The sequence below is a fragment of the Parasteatoda tepidariorum genome, chromosome 5, assembly GCF_043381705.1.
Source record: "Parasteatoda tepidariorum isolate YZ-2023 chromosome 5, CAS_Ptep_4.0, whole genome shotgun sequence".
In the NCBI taxonomy this organism is placed as follows: Eukaryota; Metazoa; Arthropoda; class Arachnida; order Araneae; family Theridiidae; genus Parasteatoda; species Parasteatoda tepidariorum.
The window spans coordinates 66,444,485-66,466,723 of NC_092208.1; the positions used below are offsets into that span (position 1 = coordinate 66,444,485).

Here is a 22,239-nt window from a genome sequence, read left to right on the forward strand (position 1 = left end):
GACGTACACAGAAGCACCATAAAGAAAAGAGACCGTAAGTGAAAAATCGCTATAATAATACATTGAAAAAATTATATGGTACATGGGCCAAAGTAAGTGTTCGAAGTTTCTGCCACCGGCTACAATGTACACCTCACATCTCCGGCGCATGGACATTCGAACATTCTGCAATGCTCCAGGCATATCTCGCAGGCAGCTACTGCGATTCTTGCAACCAGCATTATCAACAGGGGTGTCATAAACCAGTGTTTTCATATGACTCCAGAAATCAGGACATGATAGGTCGGGTGACCGAGGAGGCCATATAATTTTTTCAATATTTTATTATTGCGATTTTTCACTTACGGTCTCTTTTCCTTATGATGCTTCTGTGTACGTCACCGCTTCAGGAAAGCATTTCCGACCCCACATTACTATACGATTTTGAGTCGTCAGGAAGCCCCCTACCCCTCCTTGAAGTTCTGAAACGCTTAACTGAGACACCCTGTATATATATATATATTAATTCAAAATAGAGTTCATACCAAGTCAGTATATCTACAATTAATTCAATTCATTTCTATATATTACATTGGTCTGCTATGTGCCAATTTATTCATGTTTCTAAAGAAATACGTGGCTAGTAAATATATCTGCAATTTATTCAGTTCATTGGTCTACTATGTACTAATTTATTCATATTTCCAAAGAAATACGGGGCTAATTAATATATCTGCAATTAATTCTACAATAAATTCATTCCCTTCCCTTATGTTAGATTGGCGTACGATGTGCCAATTTATTGATGTTTCCGAAGAAATACATGGATAGTTAATATTTTTACATTTAATCTACAATCAATTCAGTATATTCCTGCATATTGAATTGGTCTACTATGTACCAATTTTTTTTGTTTCTAAAGAAATACATGGATAATTAATATAGCTATATTTAGCATACAATAAATTCAGCTCATTCCTACATAAATTGGTCTACTATGTGCCAATTTATTCATGATTCCAAAGAAATACATAGCTAGTTAATACATATGCAATTAATCATAAACCTTTTTAAGTAACAGGGTGCTACTTTTTAACACAGATTATAAAAGTTGAGGAATATACTGCTTAAACATATAAAAAAATAGGTCACTTGAGTTACAATTGATTTTAGAAACTTCCGCGTGAAACAGAAGTACAGTTCGCATGTCTCTCTTCCATTAAATACTATCAACGGGTAATTCATTATTCATAAATTCGCATAAATCAGCGTAGTGTATCACCATAGGTGTTAAAGAGCCAAAGAACAATTCCCCATTTTCGTTCTTGGGCTACGATTTCGTCAAAGAATTTTCAGTTAGAATGTAATTTATTCCAAGCTTGATGATTTTTTTCAAGGTCTTTAGCAGGAATGGTAATGGTTTTTTCGTGAGCATTTGGGTTAGGAAAACTGAAGCTTTATTGACTGACACAGACATCATTACGGTAAAGAAGAAAAAAAATAGAAAAACCACCGCAAAATAGCTTTCTTTCATGAATACATTGAATGTTTAGGCTTAGGACGAGGATGAATAACTTAGAATGCTTTATGGTGCGATTAAAGATTTTATGATTAAAATAGACTGGGGTAAATGGTATTTGTCGTAATATTTTCGTAATCTGCAATTTACTTAATTAAAGTTAATTTCGATGATAATTAAAAATTGCTGAGTTATACGCTTGGTTTGAATAGAATATGCAAAGAAGCAAAAATATATTTTATCGTTTTAAATGGATCAATTTAATATCTACGAAAACGTTCCATGTCTAATTAATATTTTATGTGAGATGAAGTCGATGAAGAACAATTAAATTATATTTTTAGCTGTAACTTTGATATAAAATAATTGCTTTGAGTGAATAGCTTAATGAATATGCTGGTGTATGCGCATAAGTCATAGTCATATGCTAGTTTTGTATCCCGGGATCTTTTTGGCTATTGGTTTGAAATGAATCAGTGTGAGCCAATATTCTTTAGTGTTTTTTATTTAAACTTAACGAAACGATAACAAACAAAAGACTGAAGAGAAAAGTTATGTATCCTTACAGATGCGCACACTGCGCCATCTATCGCAAGGTAAAAATTTAATTTAATGGAAAGAAGATGCAACATGTATGCGCATAAATCAAAATGCAAATTTGCAATAGCACATACTCAAAGATTCTATAAACTACAGATGGCTTAAGAATGGACAGGAAGGAAAGTTCACTACAGCATTGTGGATCGTAAAACCCATATTTTTATTTACATTTAGCAGGAAGTAAGCAAAAACTACAAGCTGCAATGACACAACAAATAAGTCATTGAGCTGCTATTGTGAATGTCCATGATTTAATTCCTGTTAAAACCCACCTTGTTTCGTGTCAATGTGTATCAGTTAGTTTAAGAAGTAGAGGCAGCTGATGTGAAATGCTAAACACTGTCGTGTCACGTCTTTGGACTCAAAATTGTGGTATTTTTACCTTAATGACTTCTGTTAATTGCGGGAATGCTTTATTTACTCGGGTTTGATAACATCGTTTTCTTTGAATGTTATAATAATTTATAAACATAATTTGTAATAATATATAAAAACTCATCAATGCAATTTATAAGATTCTCTATTACTTGTTGACTTTTGAATCAACTCATAAAATTGAGACAGTTGAGTACAGTGTAAAAACCACACTGTCATGGTTTTCTCATTTTTAATGTAGTTCTTAGAGTTCTCATATTTTTAATGGAGTTAATAGATTGAGCTTTTCAAACTAGTTTCTTTTCATTCCTCTTCTTAGGCGATACAGCCGGTTACCGGTCAAGGCTATCTCAGTTGATGTAGATGTGTTAATAAGAAAGAAAAAACATTGGTATTTACATATTTAGGAAATCTGGGAGCACATCAGCACTACTAATTTAACTTTCACCTATGAAGCCCGTGCTCTTTATTATTTTTATATATATTACGATCATCGTTCCATTTTGTTTCTTTTTGTAGTATACTCAATAAACCATTAGTTTAACTTTGAGATGTTATGTTCAGTTATTACTTGCATAACTCAATAATTTCTACAGGTTATGGACTCCAGCAAGCTATTTACGCGAAGTTAAAATAATGAAATAATTGAGTTTGGCGATAGTTAAGCGGAAGTGTTAGTGCTAAGTTAATTCATATTCCGAAAGTCAGCAATTGCAGTTAGTTTAAGTAATGGATCAAGGAAAAATCCAAGTGAAACCATTAAGTGGTAAAAGTGATTGGGCAATTTGGAAATACAGAATTAAGTTTGTTTTGAATTATCATGCAGATGCTCTGGAAGTTGTTGAAGGAAAGATGTACAAGCCAGAACTGCCTGAGCCAACAGCTTCTGAAACTGTCAAAAAGAAATATAAGGATGATCTCAGAGAATTTAATAAGGCAAATAATTGTGCTATGATGGTGTTAACCAACTCTATGACAGAAGACACATCACAAAAGGTAATGAGATTTTATAGCTCAAGAGAAGTTTGGCTGGAACTTCAGAAAATTTTTGAAGATTCTTCTGACAACCAGCTCTATAGCATTTGTCTTCAATTCTTTAAATTTAGTTGGTCAGATGATGATATGTCAGCTCATTTATCAAAGCTCAAAAATTTATGGAATGATTTAAATAGTGGTCTTGAGAGTAAAAGTGAAAACCGGCTACCAGAAATGTTGCTAATTTGCAAAATTTCGGACACTCTTCCTCTCAATTATCGTGCATTTAAATCAAGTGTGCTACTTTTGAGCAATGAAAAAAGAACTCTAGATGAACTAACAACACAGTTATGTACTCATGAAAGAGAGATAAAGAAAGATTCAAGTTTTAGTGAATCATTAAATCAAGAAGCATTAGAAGCAAAAGTGACTAGAGCCAAGCCGATTTTTAAAAGTAAAAGACATCTTGGAAAGTGCAACTACTGTCATCAAAATGGTCACTGGGTGAAAAATTGTCGAAAGTGGATTGCCGATGGTAGGCCAGCTAAGCCAAAGCAAAATGAAAATCTTCAAGATAGAGATAATGTTATTGCAAATAATTCATTATTAGCTCTTCACGAAGAAGTTTTTTCACTTGAAGAAAGCAGCTACGATTGGTTTATAGATAATGGTGCTTCAAAACATGTCACCAATAATAGTAAATTCTTTGCCGATTTTGAAGTTTTTGATTCCCCGCATGGGATTACTGCTGCAAGTGGTAAGGTACTACCAGCTATAGGCAGAGGCACTTTAAAGATTATGACAAAAGTTAATGGTGAGAGACAATTTAAAGAACTTAAAGAAGTTTGGCCTGTCCCAGATATTAAGAAAAATTTATTTTCAGTACTAGTAGCACAGGATAGAAACGAAAACAGTAAATTCGTATCAACAACGGAAGAATTATGGTTAAAAATTGGTAACAAAACTGTACTCTATGGTACAAGAAATGTAAGAGGTGGTTTATATAAAGCACATATGCAAGTTCGTATTCCAAACAATCCAGTGGAAGTGAACTTAGTTACCACAAGTGATTCTATTCTGTAATTATATCATGAGCGCTGGAGACACCAAGACAAACGCCATGTAAAGAATGTTCTTGAAAAGCAAATGGAACTTAAAGTTGAATTTAACAATCAACTCTGTGAAGCATGTATATACGGTAAAGCTCATCGATTGAAATTTGGTAATAGACAGAAGACCAAAAGCCCAGGAGAGCTTATCTCAACAGATGTCTGTGGACCTTTTGATCAATCATTTAAAAAGTATCGTTACTTTGTAGTTTTTAAAGGTCATTTTACTAAATTTCGCTATGTATTTTATCTTCATAAGAAATCAGAAGTTACCCAAGCTCTTGAAAATATGTTAGCACATGCCAAAAATCTAGGGCACAATATCAAGGAGATCTTGAGTGATAATGGGGGAGAATTCGATAATGAAAATGTGAGAAGAATCTTGCATAAAGGTGGAATTATTCAAAGACTAACAGCTCCTTATACGCCTCAGAAGAATTGCGGCAGTGAACGAGAGAATAAGACTTTAGTAGAAATGGCAAGAACTTTGAAGAATTCCAATTCAGAAATAAATTTTCTTTCATCATTATGGGCAGAACTGATAAATACGTCTGCGTACATATTAAACAGAACAGGAAAAAGTTCATTACCAAACATAAGTCCTTATGAACTATGGATGGGGCAAAGACCCAGAATAAAACATATGCGAATAGTAGGATCATCATGCTATGTCCATATACCAAGACAGAAACGTAGAAAAATGGATAAGAAAGCAATAAAAGGTTATCTATTGGGATATGATGGTGATGAAAGATATCGTATCTGGATAAAGGAAAACAATAATGTTATCTGTTCTCGAGATGTAATATTTGATGAGAAACCTCTAACTAATTGCGAAGATTCTGTTGTAATACCTTTAATTGATACAATGAGTAAGTTGCCTACAGAAGCTGAAAATGAGGGAAAGCTTGATCAAAATTACTTAAAAGAGAAAATGAGTTCAGAAAAGGAAAGTGAAGATAGAGAAAATTTATTTACCATGAAACTGAGAAATCGCACTGAACTAAAACAGCCTAAAAGTTTAGAAGACTATGAAATGGCAGCTGAAAGTTTCATATCAGATTCAAATGAGCCAGAGTCATACGAAGAAGCTATCAATTGTAAAGAACACAATTGTTGGATAAAAGCAATGGATGCTGAAATCAAATCACTAAAAGAAAACCAAACATGGATATTAACACCTTTACCAGAGAAAGCCAAGGCTTTGCCTTGTAAGTGGGTGTTTCGTATTAAGAAAAATCCTGACGGTACTATAGATAAGTATAAAGCAAGACTTGTGATTAAAGGCTTTAATCAAAGAAAGGGTATCGATTACAATCAAACTTTTAGTCCAGTTACTAAGTTAGGAACTGTACGTTCAATAATAAGTATTGCAGCTTGTGAGAATATGCATCTTACGCAATTTGATGTATCAACTGCCTTTTTATATGGTGATTTAGAGGAAACCATTTACATGTATCAACCTGAAGGTTACACTAATGGCACCAACGATGTATGCAAACTCAAGAAAAGTTTGTATGGCCTTAAACAAGCTCCTCGTTGTTGGCATAAATGTTTTGGTAGATTCCTGTTAAACCTTGGCTTTAAAGTTAATNTTTATGGTGCGATTAAAGATTTTATGATTAAAATAGACTGGGGTAAATGGGATTTGTCGTAATATTTTCGTAATCTGCAATTTACTTAATGAAAGTTAATTTCGATGATAATTAAAAATTGCTGAGTTATACGCCTGGTTTGAATAGAATATGCAAAGAAGCAAAAATATATTTTATCGTTTTAAATGGATTAATTTAATATCTACGAAAACATTCCATGTCTAATTAATATTTTATGTGAGATGAAGTCGATGAAGAACAATTAAATTATATTTTTAGCTGTAACTTTGATATAAAATAATTGCTTTGAGTGAATATCTTAATGAATATGCTGGTGTATGCGCATAAGTCATAGTGATATGTCAGTGTATGCGCATAAATCAAAATGCAAATTTGCGATAGCACACTCTCAAAGATTCTATAAACTACAGATGGCTCAAAAATGGCGAGGAAGGAAAGTTCACTACAGCATTTTGGATCGTAAAACCCATATTTTTATTTACATTTAGCAGGAAGTAAGCAAAAACTACAAGCTGAAATGACACAACAAATAAGTAATTGAGCTGCTATTGAGAATGTTCATGATTTTATTCCTGATAAAACCCACCGTGTTTCATGTCAATGTGTATCAGTTAGTTTAAGAAGTAGAGGTGGATGACACGAAATGCTAAGCACTGTCGTGTCATATCTTTGGACTCAAAATTGCGGTATTTTTACCTTAATGACTTTTGCTAATTGCGGGAATGCTTTATTTACTCGGTCTTGATAACATTGTTTTCTTTGAATGTTATAATAATTTATAAACATAATTTGCAATAATATATAAAAGCTCATCAATGCAATTTATAAGATTCACTATTATTTGTTGGCTTTTGAATCGACTCAGAAAATTGAGACAGTCGACTTCAGTTTAAAAACCACCCTGTTATGGTTTTCTTATTTTTAATGCAGTTCTTGGAGTTCTAATATTTTAATGGAGTTAATAAATTAAGCTTTTCAAACTAGATTCTTTTCATTCTTCTTCTTATGCGATACAGCTAGTTACCGGCCAAGGGCGTCTTAGTCAGTTTGCCTCATCTACATCTTTCTAATGCTATATTTCTAAATCTATTAACTCCTGAGTCCTTTAATCACTTTTTTTATTCTATCTAATCATCTTGTTCTAGGTCTTCCTCTTTTTTTCCTTGTTTGGAAGGTTATTTTTTTAACGGGTTTTTCATCGCCATATCAAAATACACGTCCTTTTCACCTTATTTGAGAAATCTAGATCATTTTTACTATTTTAGGTTCTTTGTATTTTGATTGTAATTCATGGTTGTAACGAATTCTCCAGGTTCTGTTTTCTCTATCTGAGCCAAAAAAATTTTCTAGATATTTTTCTCTCAAAAGTCAACAGTTTTTGCTTTGTTAAATACCCAACAATCGCTGCAAATAAAACTATTGAACTCACTAGTAACTTGTACAACTGTATTTTTGTTCCACAGCTTATGTATTTAGATTTGAACTGGTTTCTCAATTCATGATAACATCTAACTGCCATGTTGAATCTATTTTCGATTTCAATTTTTACGTCACTATTATCGTTTACTATTGTACCTAAATCTTTTACCTGAGCCACTTGTTCAAAATTATATTCATTACTTTTCAGTTGTTCTGTTTCCGATTTGTGATTCCGTTTTACAGATTTGTTATTCTGTTTGTTACTGCCATGAATTTCTACATTTCTTTACCAACAGCATAATAATATTTGAAAAAAATCGTATTTAGATTTTGTTTCACTGACTCATCAAGCTATTAAAGCTGAAGTGAAGGAAGTCAAATCTTTCATAGTTTCATTGATATTAGTTCAATTATCCATAACTATATTTTTCAAGTTCTGCTCTTTGACTCCTTTTCTTCTTATGACAGTGTATGATGCAACGTCAGTAAGACACTCTATTAATTAATTACATTACTCACATAATACAGGATCCAGAGACATACACGTATGCCGTTTTAAATCACTGGAGCTAATTGACAGAAATCAAATTAGTTTCCAAAGATGAAGACTTTAATGAAATTGATAACAATCATTAAATATATTATCAATTTTTCTTTCTAAATTTAAGACGCTATAGAAAAAGTTTGGATTAAGTTTAAAATGCATTGTATTTCCCTGCATATTTGGAAGATGTTTTGTTGGAAAATGTTTAGGTGATGCATGGAAAGTATTGCATTCCTGTATATCTGGAAACTTTTTATAGAAACTGTTTAGGTAATACTTGATACTGTTAGGTTGCTTTAATTTTCCGGAAACCAGTTAAATCAGGACTTAACGAGTTTTAGAGGAATGAGCGTACATTAGATGTTTGTGTGCTTAGGAGACAGTGCTGGTAGTTCACAAGGAATATCTCAAATCTATGTGTTGGGTAATAATTATGCATTAATATTAACAACAAATAGACTGTATTACCAACATCAAATATGGTTAAAGCATATTTATGGAATCATTTTTCTCCACTTTCATTAAATTCATCTTTATTTAAATTTCTAATAAACATAAGCAACTTTTTTTTGTTCTATAAATAACCAGAAGCATTTTTGCAATTTTGATTGATCAATATTTAAAAAAAAAAAATTAGGATTTGTTTTTGATTTTAACTTTCTGATGATCAATCAGTTTGGTATCTCTTTGCATTGGTATCCTAAAACTAGCATTCCTATGCAAATTTTTATATCAACATTACAATAAACAAGATAAGCATTAATTTTTAAAATTGCATTTGGCACTTACTTGGCACTGGTACTCTCCTTCATCCTCCAGTTGAACGCCTCTTAATCGTAAATTGTAAACACCTCTTTTATCATCTACCACCATACTGTATCGAGGATAACCAGGAATATCTTTATGAAAACCTGCAAAGATAAATTCATATATTTAACAAGAGAGGGATTATTTTTTTATAAAATTAATCATGATAAAAAACACATGTGCGGTGTTGCAAAAATTGCTCCATTCTTAATGATTCGGGGAAAATTTAAAGTTATTATAAGGTATCTAACTGGTTTCGACACAATATTTTTTCTCATCACTACTTTCGACTTCAAGCCGACCGGCCTGTGCAGGGGTCAGGGAACTAGCCTTGGGTCAGAAAGGTTCTGGGTTCAAATCCCGGGCAAGGTATGGATGTTATTTCATTCTCTGCACTATCTGTCCTTGCTGTGCGAGCAACATTGGCCCATCTATATTGTCCCTGAAAGAGTGGTCAACAAATCTGCCCTTCAGATTTTTTTTGTCGTATGCCTGTTCAGGCAGTAAGGATGCAATTGTTCCTGTTATTCAGTGGCGCCATCTATGGACAGGAATTCAACTTTTGCCACGCCATTCACACAACCACAACCCGTTTATAGAGCGGGTCACATTCACACACACAGGAGTAAGGACATAGAACACACAGAGAGAGAAAGAAACATCAATGAATCAATGATTCGAACCCAGGACCTTTCTGATGCAAGCACAGCTCCCTGCCCCCTACACAGACCGGTCGGCTGCCCTTCAGATGCCTGTATGATAAAAGGTCATTCTCCAGGTAGGCATTGTAAAAAAAAATCGGCACAATATTAATCATGGAAGCGGAAGGCCTGAGACTTTGTGGCAAAGGCTGTTCTTTTAATAGGCAAACTGTTCAGTACACTTCTAAAATTCCTTTCTAGACCAGTAAAATGTAATTTCCTATGCACTACTTTGCACTGATTTGAATGAGTTAAAAACAATTGATAAATGTAACAGTTCAATAGCTCTCAAGTTTTTAAGTTTTTATCTATAGATCAAAATGGTTTCATGTATACAAAGAACTTTTTTTCATACAAATACCTGCTTAAGCACCTGGTATTTATATTAAACAAGTGACGCATTGTATGTTTTTTACAATAATTCTATGAAATGAAATGCTATAGGTAAATAACAAATTCAAAGAAATAAGTGTTTTATGAGTAAAAAGTTCTAAGTTATGAATTATAACTCTCATAGCTTCTTATCTGTAAGATGAATCAACTCGTTTTTGGCCTCAATAGATTTCGCTCAAAATAAGGAGCGTGGAATCCCATATTTCATTACTTTCTTGTATATGTATTAATACATATACAAGAATGTACAAAACTGTGCTTATTTATATATTAAAACTTTAAAAACATTTGATCTATTAGTACTATCGATATTGATTTCGTTTCAGTTGATGCAGCGTGAAAGTTACATAAGAAACAAAATATAATTATCCAAAATTTTAATGTTAAATTGTTCTTCCGCTTGACCCTTACCCACCCCCTCAGTAAATTCGAGATGTTGACAAAAGCTCAAATCGGGGGAATGAGAAAACTTTAGGTTTCTTTAACTGGTATATTTATTTAAACTTAAATTTTAATATCTAAAAAATCGCATTTGATTTTATTTCTCTTTTTCTTAACAAACATTTTTTTAGAGTTGAAATTATTACTATTTCAGACAAGAATAATCATGTATTAACTTCCGGAATTATATTCAGGTATTCGAAATTAATAGCTATCTTTTTTAATTAATTGCTAGTGGTTTTATTTAAAAAGTCTTTAGAGTTTAAGCGTTTTACATTTCCATTTTACTTTTAAAAGATTTGTAAAAATTGTATTTTTCAGAAAAAACTTGTATCTCTAACAGGCGCCTGTCAGAATCATATGTAATTAACAGAGCAATAAAAGTTACGAGTAGTAAGTTTTTTTTAAGTACAATTACTAATCAGCGTTTCAAATAAACTATTCCTTTTTGAAAAGACAGAGTAAAAAAAATTTGCTTTAAACTTTTCAATCAGAATTAATTTTTTTTCGTTCCTGTTTCCAAGACAGTAGAAATAATTATTACATTCTGCTCATTTCAGTATAACAATCACCTCTGAATAGTTTCTTGTTGCGAGTATTATTTTATTTATAAAAATAAAAATAAGAGTTAGTTTGATTGTCTATATCTCTTTTAATTCTAGAATCATCGTGAAATATATAGACGATGGGTGAATGCAGCAAATTTAGCCCCCAATCCTAAGAAATTCAGGAGGAATATTTAAAAATGAATTTTTCTCATTATCTTAGAGCTAGCAACATTGATATTAATAAAACTACATCCGATTCTGTTTTTTTCTACTATAAATATGCTGCATAACATCAATGATGCTTGCTTATAGCAATTACTAACCCGAAAAGGAGTTTATTGCACATGTTTATTGCATGTAAGATATCGAATTATTTTTTATTCGCTATGATAGATAAACTCAATAATTCACGTGAGCATAGTAGCATAGGCAGATCACGCGTCTAAATTAGTATTTCTTAAGTAATAAGAAACACCATGTTTATTTTTTTTATGATCATGCTTCTAAAACGAATTTCTATAAAACTAAATAATTTAAAATCAACGGCATTTTAAGAAAAATATTTTATATATTTAATATATTTTATACATATTGCATATTTTATATACTTAAAAGACAAATACAGAATTTTTTTAAAGGCTGTTCAACCTTCGTTGAACAGCAGGCCCAATTTTATGGGCTTACGACTACTGATGTTCAGCTCCGTTGCCGTGTAATTTTGAACCCAATCAAGAAGACAAGGGAACTCCTCGATCAAGTACGGAGAGAAATGTGCCCTCGTGGAGGTTTGCTTGATGGAAATCTGTATTTGCGTTACATGGAGAGGAAAACCATGGAAACCTTCCAAGGCTAGCTTGACGGCAAGGGGAATCTAACCCATGAACTGTTTAATACTGAAGATATTTTACGCCAGCACTGAGGTCGGTGCGAGCCGGATGCTGAACTCAAATAGACCAGCAATTACTGGGATTCGTACCCTGTTGAACTCATCGGAAGGCGAAATCCCTATCCCGTTAAAAAAAAACTATGATGCAAAATAAGGGAGAAATAATTCTGATTCTTTTAATTAAAACATAAAAAAATTGCAATATGTTATTATTGATGCCAATTACGTTTAATTTTTTTTAATAGGTAATGAGTGAAAAAAACTAAATAAGCTATATCGAAATTTATGGAGAAAATGTACTTATTCGTTAATGCGGAACATAAAAAATTGCCCCACCATTATTGAAACCTATATTGCTTAAAGGATTCCGGAACTTGACACATTTGGTATTATGGTAATTGGCGCAATTTTCATCAATGCAAAATATTTTAATATACACTCGTTGACATAAAAATTAGAGCACCTTGAAACTGTTGTCAAATTTCTTGAGTCAAATTGATGATAATCAAAATTCTGGTCCAAAAATTAACAATTTTCACAGGTTTTTATCCTTTTTGAAGACCCTTTTAGAAACCTCTTTCCAAGGTATCTATGTTAAAACAGCACAATCATAAGACAATTATACTATGTACCATAGACACTACTTTCAATTTTATGAATGATTTCGCAGTGTTATTCATTCATAGATATTAATTCATAGATTGTTTAATTTGTTTTACTTCCTACAGAGGACGGGAATTCAATAGTTCAAATTATAAAGTCACTTACGTTGCACTGAAATACGTAAATATACAGATTTAAAAGCAAGAATCTGTATCAAATTAAAAATAGAGATGTAAAAAAACCTGTATTAAAAAAGATTGCGGTGCATACTTTTGATTTTTCTTACTTAATTACTAAAGCTCTAAATTTATAAAGTCATTTACGTTGTATTGAAATGCGTAAATATACAGATTTAAGAACAAAAATCTGTATTAAATTAAAAAGAGAGACGTAAAAAAAAAGTGTATTAAAAAGAGTGTTGTGCATATTTTATATTTTTCTTACCTAATTACTAAAACTCTAAATTTATAAAGACATTTACATTGTATGGAAATGCGTAAATATACAGATTTAAATTTTTTTTTTATTAAATTGAAAATAGAGATATAAAAAAAATCTGTATTAAAAAGAGTGTGGTGCATATTTTAGATTTATCTTACTTAATTACTAAAACTCTGAATTTATGTATTTCATATGATTAGTTATTCCAATTATGTCGAAGCAAAAAATATATTTGTAGAAGCTCCGTTACTCTTTTCACAATCAGAGTTAATATAAATGATATATTGCACACAGTATGAAAAATATAGTTAGCAGTAAGCAATTAATCAAATCACAAAAAAACATATTAGCCAGACATTTTAATTTTCTTGTTTTAATTTACTTAAACATTCAAAGTAAATCTTTGCTCATTATTGATATTTTTATCTCAAAAAATATTTTATTTTTCAATCTCAATTAATTCATTTCTTTTCAAAAAAATAGATTCATATTACATACCAAAGTAAAAAATTCTGATTTAGCATTTAAAAAAAATATAAGATAAGTTTGAAAGCTTGCTTTTTTCGATAAGGAAAATAAAAACGAATTCTGTAAAAAATGAGAATTGATTAAAATGGGTAAGTTGTAGTTAGTGAAAGAAACGTTTTAAATGGAGTGACGGTACATAATTTGTTGCAAGCAAATGCAGCAAAAATAAGCTTTACAGTACTCTTTTAATTTTGTTTAATTGATGGCTATGGCAGAATTTTTTTGTCGATGTATTTGATTTCAATCAAAATGATATTTTGAATTAAAAAATGCTAAAAGCTGCGAGATTAGAATAAAATCAATTTTAATAATGTTATTTTTATGTATTTCTTTTCACAAATCTTTCTTGATAATTAAAAATGTCATTACATTGCAACATAGGTTTAAATCAGTTGCATTCACATTAGATATTAGCTTTTGAAAATAAAATAAAAAATTTGTGTGATCGATGTATTTTAATCATCTATGCTAATTATATAGTTTATAATGGATATAGAAATTGGTGAAGGAAATATTTTTAAATTATTTTTATTAATTACATAGGCAGTTTAGAAACTATTTTTATTATTTTGGAATGTACAAATTAAAATTTTATCGTAAAATGAAAATGAATGTAATAAAAATGAAAGATTATTAAAGAAAATGAAATTTCAATGTAATATTTATAAGCAATTCGATTTCTCAATAGGTTATAAATTTATGTAATGATTTCTATGAAATTGTAGTAAGTTTTGAAGCTGTTAATCAAAATTGTTTTATATGCACATGTATTTTATTTAATTTGAAATAATGTTTTGATTGAATTACAATTTTTTTTTCTTATCTAACTAAAAATATAATTACATTACAACTAAGAAGTAAATTGATAACGAATTGATTCTGTCTTTATTTTTATGAGTAAAAACATAGTAATGGGTGTATTTTAGTAATTTATGTTATTTGCATGGTTGATGTGAAATAAGAAACTATTTGGAATGTAAACTTGAAAATCTTTTAAAATATTGATACATTTACAGAAGTAAATAAATTATCTAAATGTCATTCAAATTAATTTTATTTTTTGGCGTCTTTCAGCAGTATTTCAAATTTTTCAAATAAAAAGCTAATATTTAATTTCAAAATTATAGAAGGTTTAGAAGAAAATCTTAAAATAAAATTCAATTAAAATGCTCTCTGAAAAAATTTTTTTTCCTTCAATATAAAAAATCTCACATTTTAACCAAAATAAACTTTGCATTTTTAGTTTTGAACCGAAACAAATATTTTTATGGATAATGCAGGTAGTTTTGAATAAGCAGTTGTTTAAAAATTTAAAGAATATAATATCTTTAAAATAATGTCTAAAAAATTTACGTCAATGGAAAATTTTCTGGGCAGAGCATAAATTTTAAAAAAACAAATTAATTTTACTACAAGTATAAAATAATGAAAAAATTATCTTAAGCAAAATTCTGTAGATCACAAAAAAAGTACTTTTGGCGCCATAAATCTATATTTCGTTATACAAAAATACTTTTAAGTTTACTAAATAGAACTGTTAAATATATAAACTGTTAAGTTACTAAAATAATTTTAAGTCTTAAGATTTATAAAAGAAATCTTTAAAAATGCATGGAAATATTAAATAAAATATTCTTTAATATATAATATTTTATATATTAAAAAATATATGCAGGTAAATATATATTAAAATAAATATATATTACTGTTAGCTAAAATTTTATTGAATAATTTGATTTTGTTGAAAACCTTTATTCATAAATACAAGTTTGAGAAAATAATATAAGAATCATAACTGAAAATGCAGACGGGTTATGGTAAAAATTTTGGCAAGGTCATTACAACTGCTAGTGCAATTTTTTTTCTGGAATTGCATGGCGTTACTTTAGAACTGTTCTTAAAACATTCTCACCAATGAAGTAAATATTTTGAATTCCGATTTATAGAAAACAGACAAAAATTATACTCACAGTATTCGTAAAACAGTTCTAAATTCATAAAGTTATTCTGTAATAGTTTTGTTCACATACAATAAGCGTAAGACTAAAACCTAGTTTCGCTAGTGACATCAATTGCAGAATTAAGTGCTTCCCTTTTGATTACACTGAACATTTAAAATCGTCTGCATGTTTCTCTAGTGTAGACTTTGTCTCATTAAGACAATTAAGGAATCTAACCAGGTTTTCAGTATTACATTGAATTTGCAAACACTCATCGAAAACTAATCTTTTAATGAGGATTTTGTAAATAATTTGGTATTTAATTGTAATTATTCCTTGGAAAATTCTTCCCTCAGAAGCGAGAGTTTCTGTGAATCTATTATAATGATCATCGTTTCGAGCATTATCCAAAACTGGATGCTTTGGAACTTTTCCTATTTTGTCAGTAATTATTAAGCAAAAGGAATATTCATTGAGGATTTAAATCGAATAAGTAATGTAGGGATACTTTTAGCAATTTTCATTATTAGCACGCGATTTCCGTAGCTTATAAAAGATTTGAAGCCATTATTTGTTTAATTTACACTGTGGAAATTCTGTTTGGCGCATATTGAATTGCGCCAAACTTTGAAATGTTTTATCCTTCCAAAAATGAGAAACATTGCTGAAAATTACGTGTTTTCGTTACTAATGTAAAGAGTTTCAAAATATGTTTTTTAATTGATAGTTGTTTTCTAAAGTAATATATCACATTTTGTAAAGAGAAATTATATTGTTCACTTAAAGGAATCTAATGAATACGTAAAGTTTTACAAATATAATTAAAATATGCATTAAAAAGAAATCAAAGACATTAATTTCTAAGCTATGTAGAAGAAAACTTTTGTTGTTTTAATAATTCTTGAGAGAAATGTTTAAACACATATCTCTTGTGTGAATTACGATAAGTTGTTGCATACTTTAAAAACTTGTACAAGAAAATTATGCATTGAAGCAAAATCTATAATATATAAAATTCCAATGACTAATATATATAAATTATATAAATTCTAATCTATATAATCTATATTCTATAATCTATATTCTAATCTATATAATCTATATTCTATAATCTATATTCTAATATATATTCTAATCTATCTATATAAATTCTAATTACCACAAAACCGATGGAATTTAATTTCTTGTGTTAGCCTCAATAAGCTATAATTTGCTTATCCAGGTGCTTTTGATTGCGCTTCCTAATTATGCTTACTAATTTGTGTAGATAAGATATATTGTATTTACTTAACGATTTATGCATATAATAACGTAGGTAATGTATTTAATTATGCTTACTATAATAAGAATTTAGATCAACACTTCATTTTTAATAATGCTTGATATTTGATACAGGAGAGACACGTGTTCGAGATATCAGCCGAAAATAGGATAGCAGCTCACTCGGAGATGGATAATTATTGATATTAAACAATCAATAATTAACGATTACCAATTACATTAGTAAATAATTAATCAATCATTAACTCTATTATACTGCCATTTTTAAAGTATTCATTCTCTACACCTTCTTCGTTAGCTTGAGTGCATCGCAAGAGTTAATGTTTTATTAAAAGACATTCGATTGTAGTGTCCACAAACACTGAAATTTAAAGTTGCGCATTCTGGGAAATTGTATGTCTTGTTTTCATTGACAATGGCACTGAAATGTAAGTAAATTAAATAAGAATTTATCAATCTAAGGTTAAATAGTGTTTATAGGTTGTATACTTTGTAAATATACATATGAAGCTACACTAATATACATGAGCATCTAATAAGCTTGCCATGTGAGCTTGAATTGCTCAGTGAACTGGAAGAAGCTTATAAAAAATTCCAAAGCTTATAGAGCCTGTGAGCCGAGAGAGGGATCCCTAGCAAAGAATATATATTATTTGCTCTTAAAATGGCTTTATTTATATATTAACCAAGAATTATTGTTCAGACAAGTTCTTTATTTTATTTTTGAATCTTGCGGGTATGCGCTGTTGTGCAATTGCCTTTTACATACTGTAAAAAAATCTCGATCAAATTACGGTTAAAAGTACCGGAGATCAGGGTGTCGGTACTTTTGACCGCAACATACATTTTTACATGAATATGTTATGGAACAAAAAATATGATGCACAGTAATTTTTACAGTAATTATTGTCATAAAATCGTTGAATTACTCTTAGTAAATAAATATTACTGTAAAATTTATTGTATAATATTTTTCTCTAAAACTTAATTTTACGATAAAATAGACTTTATGGATGATGTACCCAAAGAATCGGTGATTTATAAGGTAATTTGATCCTGAATTTCTTACAGTGTATAAATTACAATAACTTCATGTTACGAAAAATTTCAACACATTACAAATTTTCAATATACAGGGCGTGTTGTCTTCTCCCTTATTATATAACTTTAGAATTCTCGTATGAAATTTAGTACAAATATATACAATTTAGTTGTTTCAAAATAATACTTAAGACAAGAACTGAAAAAAGCACTATTGCTTGCGGAAAAAGGTTGTTAAAACCAACCAACTATTGAAGAAAACGGGACTAAAGAAAATTGCTTGATTGCTATAGGACAGGATGAATTAGAGGGCAAGAGGGATTAGAGAACAAGCGAAATTTCTTCAAGAGGTATTAAAAATATATTATGTATATTATGCTATGCTTTTATGTAATATTATACTTTATTTTTTCTCTGTCAATCAAATTGGTTTTGAAAGTTCTTATTCTCCTATCGTCAGTATCTATTTAAAAGAATTTCGATGCATTTTTTATTTTTATTAGCTGAAATATTAGTTTTTGATAACATATAAATCATTTTATAATTCCTTAAGTTTTAATTGGTAATGAAAATGACTGCATTGTTTTAGTTCCCCTTTCCTCAGATGAGATTTGAGAGAATTTGATTGCGTTTTGAAGTTTTTTTCTCTTAAATATTATCTAATGAACCTGTTTTTTGTATACTTTTTTGTGTTCGTTTTGGCATTAATTATTTTAAGTTGACATTAAATTAGTCCAGTTTGACGAGGGTTGACAATAACATTCAATTCGAGATACTTGTGTTAATTGTTTTAAGTAATTCCATTAATTCCCTTACACAACAAACAACCTAATTTTATTTAACAATAATATAATTGTAAATTACATTATATTAAATATTATATATTAATATTATATAATATTTATTAATTATTATATTAATAAGAAATCATATTAATAAAAATGGAGATTAATATAATTGGAAGCCTAATAAATTTGCAAAATTAACATTGCATCATTAAAAGAAATCCCTCATATAAAGGAAAAAATTAAGATCATTAATCTTATGTTTTCAAAATACAATACAATATGCTGTAACAATGATTTTTACTTTTGAAGCAACAAATTTTAACATAAATAATGTTAATTCAAAAAATAAAAATAGTTGAAGTAATTGAATTGATAAAAGTTATAAAAAACAAGCTGCTTGATGAGAAATATACTAATATTTTTAATAAAGATAAATTTAATTAAGGCAGGAAAAATACTATTAATTGATACAAGTTTTCAAAATATAATAAAAACTAGACACAAATGAATTGATAAATATTAAATTAAAAAGAACACGTGGAGATATAATTATTTTTAGACCAAAAAATTAATTTATTCTAAGTGAATTAATTATATTAAGAAAATAGGAAATTAATTCGACTGAATATTTTGTTTAATAAAATGTAATAATTATTTTTTGACAATCTGATTTAATTAACGTTTCTTAAATCGAAAAGAGTAATAAATTCCAAGTCGTTATACTTATTAAGCATGTCTATTTGTTTCATTATAAAGAAGATTAATATAAAAATTTTAATATAGATTCTTTTTGTTAAAACAGACAAAGTACTATACATATAGTGTGCTAACAACTATAAATTGCATGTTTAAATATATGTAGATATTTGAAAGACATAAAACAATAAAATGTTATAGTAAAATATATAAAATAGTAATATAAAATATAAAAAAGAATATTTTACAGATGAAGAATTATATTGTAAACATAATTTGCTTCCTTTATAAGTAACTTTATTTAAGGCTTAAATATTTCTCCCATAAAATTTTATTGTGTAAAAGAATAGTTACGCACGAAATGAAGAATATCTTAAGCACAATATATTTGAGAAATTTATTTAACACACACATTTTAATGAAATATAACACTTGTAACAAGCATCCTTAAATTAAAAAATAACAATATTGATAATAATATACGTTCCTAGCTAACAGTTTAGCTAATCAAGAAATATTGTAACCTTTTATTTTACCAGGCAATGTAACAGATTATTTATATGACATCTATTGCCTCCTTCTGATGCATCCCTCCTTAACTATGATTAGAAATTAATACTCTTCAATTATCTAATTTTTTACTCTCTAATTTCCTTATATTAAAATGCTGTAGCGCTGTTCTACGGAAATTGCGCCGACTAACGAAATTAGACTTTTCTGCAAATAAGCTCGTTTTATATCACCCCGTTTGCTAGTATTTGCTAGAACAGTTATTCATGACAGATAGGTTAAATTTTGTCTTTATTTTACCAATACTCACTAAAAATGGTAAAAAATTACGCAAATGGTGCAAAATGTCAATGTGAAGAGAAATTAGAATTTTGAAAAGATAAATAGCATTCGTGATAGATTTTTTAATATTGAAAAAATAACTATTACGTCATATTGTTTGGAAACTCACATATTTGAAAAAGCTGCGAAATATACATGAACTTTATCTATTTAGAAAAATCTCCCCGAACTGGCGACTATTTTTTTAAAAAAGTTTAATTATTTAAGCTACTATTTGTCCGTTTAACATTCAGGATCAAACTACAGATAATAGTACTTTTTATCTGCAAATAATAATTAATAAATTTTTAAATGCAGATGATAATTTTTATCCTGCAAGTAATAGTATTTACAACGCTACTTTTTTCAAGTTTTGTCATTAAATTTCCTTTTAATTTAAACTTCTTCCAAGACAAAAATTCATCATGGTTTACCATTGATTTTTCTTAGTTTAGCATTTATTTGCCCCATGTAATCTATTACTAGATTAAAAATTCATACCTATTTTAACTTCTCGCTTCAATCAAGTCGAGAAATTTGAGTTGCTAATAGTTAAACTTACATTCTGAAATCTTTGCTATGTATTTAAGGGCTTATAATAAATATTACGTATTTCTGTAATGTATAGCTGAAAACTATGTTTTTATATAAAAAAATAATTAGATTTATTTTATACTAGCAAACTTTTAAAAATTGCGTAGTAGTTTCCTTCCATTTGCTCAATTCCCATACGGTGACTCATTGCTCCCTGGAATTATTGAATGAAATACAATTTGCTGTCTCCTGGGAGTTAAAACGAAAGATATGGTGATTCTTTACCTTTACAAAGAATCTGACTTGCCACTCTCATCAATTAATCAATCAATCAATGATAAGCAATTAATCAATCAATGAATCACAAGCAATTAACCAATCAATGAATGACAAGCAATTAATCAATTAAGCTATCTTAATTAATGTCCTTCAATAAATTTCACGTAGTTGGATTTTCTGAAATTCATGAGTCATTCAGTATTAAAATGTATTTCTTATCCAATATTTTCTTTAACTACATAGAATATTTTAAATATTTTTCAGTGAAAAATTAAGAAAGTATTTTCATCGAATTAGTTCTTACTCCAGCGTTTATTTCCAATCAGAACTATAGGTCTTATATTGGTAAAAAATGTTTTAAAAGTTTTTCTTTTAAACTAAAGTGGTATTTATTTGCCCCATTTAATCTTTTACTAATGTTAATACCGATTTTAACTTTCAATCGAACCGATCATAGTTAATTTTGCATTTCAAAATTTATATTACGTATTTAATGACGTTCAAGAGCAAACAGTGCGCATGCGTCGTCATTGTACGCCCTGCTATGGCGACAGCTGCTGTTTCATATTTTTTTTAGAATCCTTTTTTTAATTTAAATTTTATTACACATTGATTTGGCTAGTTTATTTTTTGAGTAGGCCAGAGAGATCCTATAAAATACCTCTCGAGTTGGGAATAAAAGAAAATTTCATCATTTGAACGATGTTTTTATTTTTCTTGTTTTAATTAAGAATCAGAAATCCTAAACTACAGTTCAAATGCCTTATATTGAATACTCCGCATTTCTGTAATGCATTGTAGAAAACTATGCCTTTCGATGGAAAAGAATTCGATTTAGTTTTATACTGTCAAACCTTTATAAAACGTATAGTTTTTCTTCCATTTGCTCAATTCCCATGCGATGACATATTGCTCCCTAGAACTATAGTCTGAAATACGATTTGTTATCTCCCGGGTGTTAAAACGAAAAATACGAAGGTTCTTTATCTTTACAAAGAAGCAGCTTTGACACTCTCACCAATGGTAAGCAATTCATTTTATAAAGCCTCGGAGGGAAAATACACTTTTATGACTTTTCATCACAAAGTCCGCAAAAGATTTATGAAAGCCAACACTGGAATATAAAGTGTAAATAATCGAAAAATATTTTCAAATATAATTTTTATAGAAATGACATTTTAACTTTATTTTTCACGCTTAAATTAGGTTGTGGTGATAATGTATGAAAGTAATGTAAAAGTTTGTTTTTGTGATTAATCTGATGTTTAATATATTTTACAAAAAACTGAAAGTCTTCAAACTTTTAAACATTGTTTTTTTTATGTTAAATTAGATTGTGATGATAAAGTATGAAGGTAATGTTAA

The 22,239-nt window shown here is 29.1% G+C and overlaps 1 protein-coding gene across 1 annotated transcript in view; it reads right to left on the reverse strand.

Moving 5' to 3' along the window:
• The window catches only part of LOC107441037 (nephrin), a 342,812-nt gene that overhangs the window by 182,292 nt on the left and 138,281 nt on the right, over window positions 1-22,239 (reverse strand). Inside the window, exon 3 of the mRNA XM_043050259.2 lies at window positions 8,926-9,047. Within this exon, the coding sequence (XP_042906193.1) occupies window positions 8,926-9,047 (122 nt within the window). The remainder of the gene's footprint in view (window positions 1-8,925; window positions 9,048-22,239) is intronic.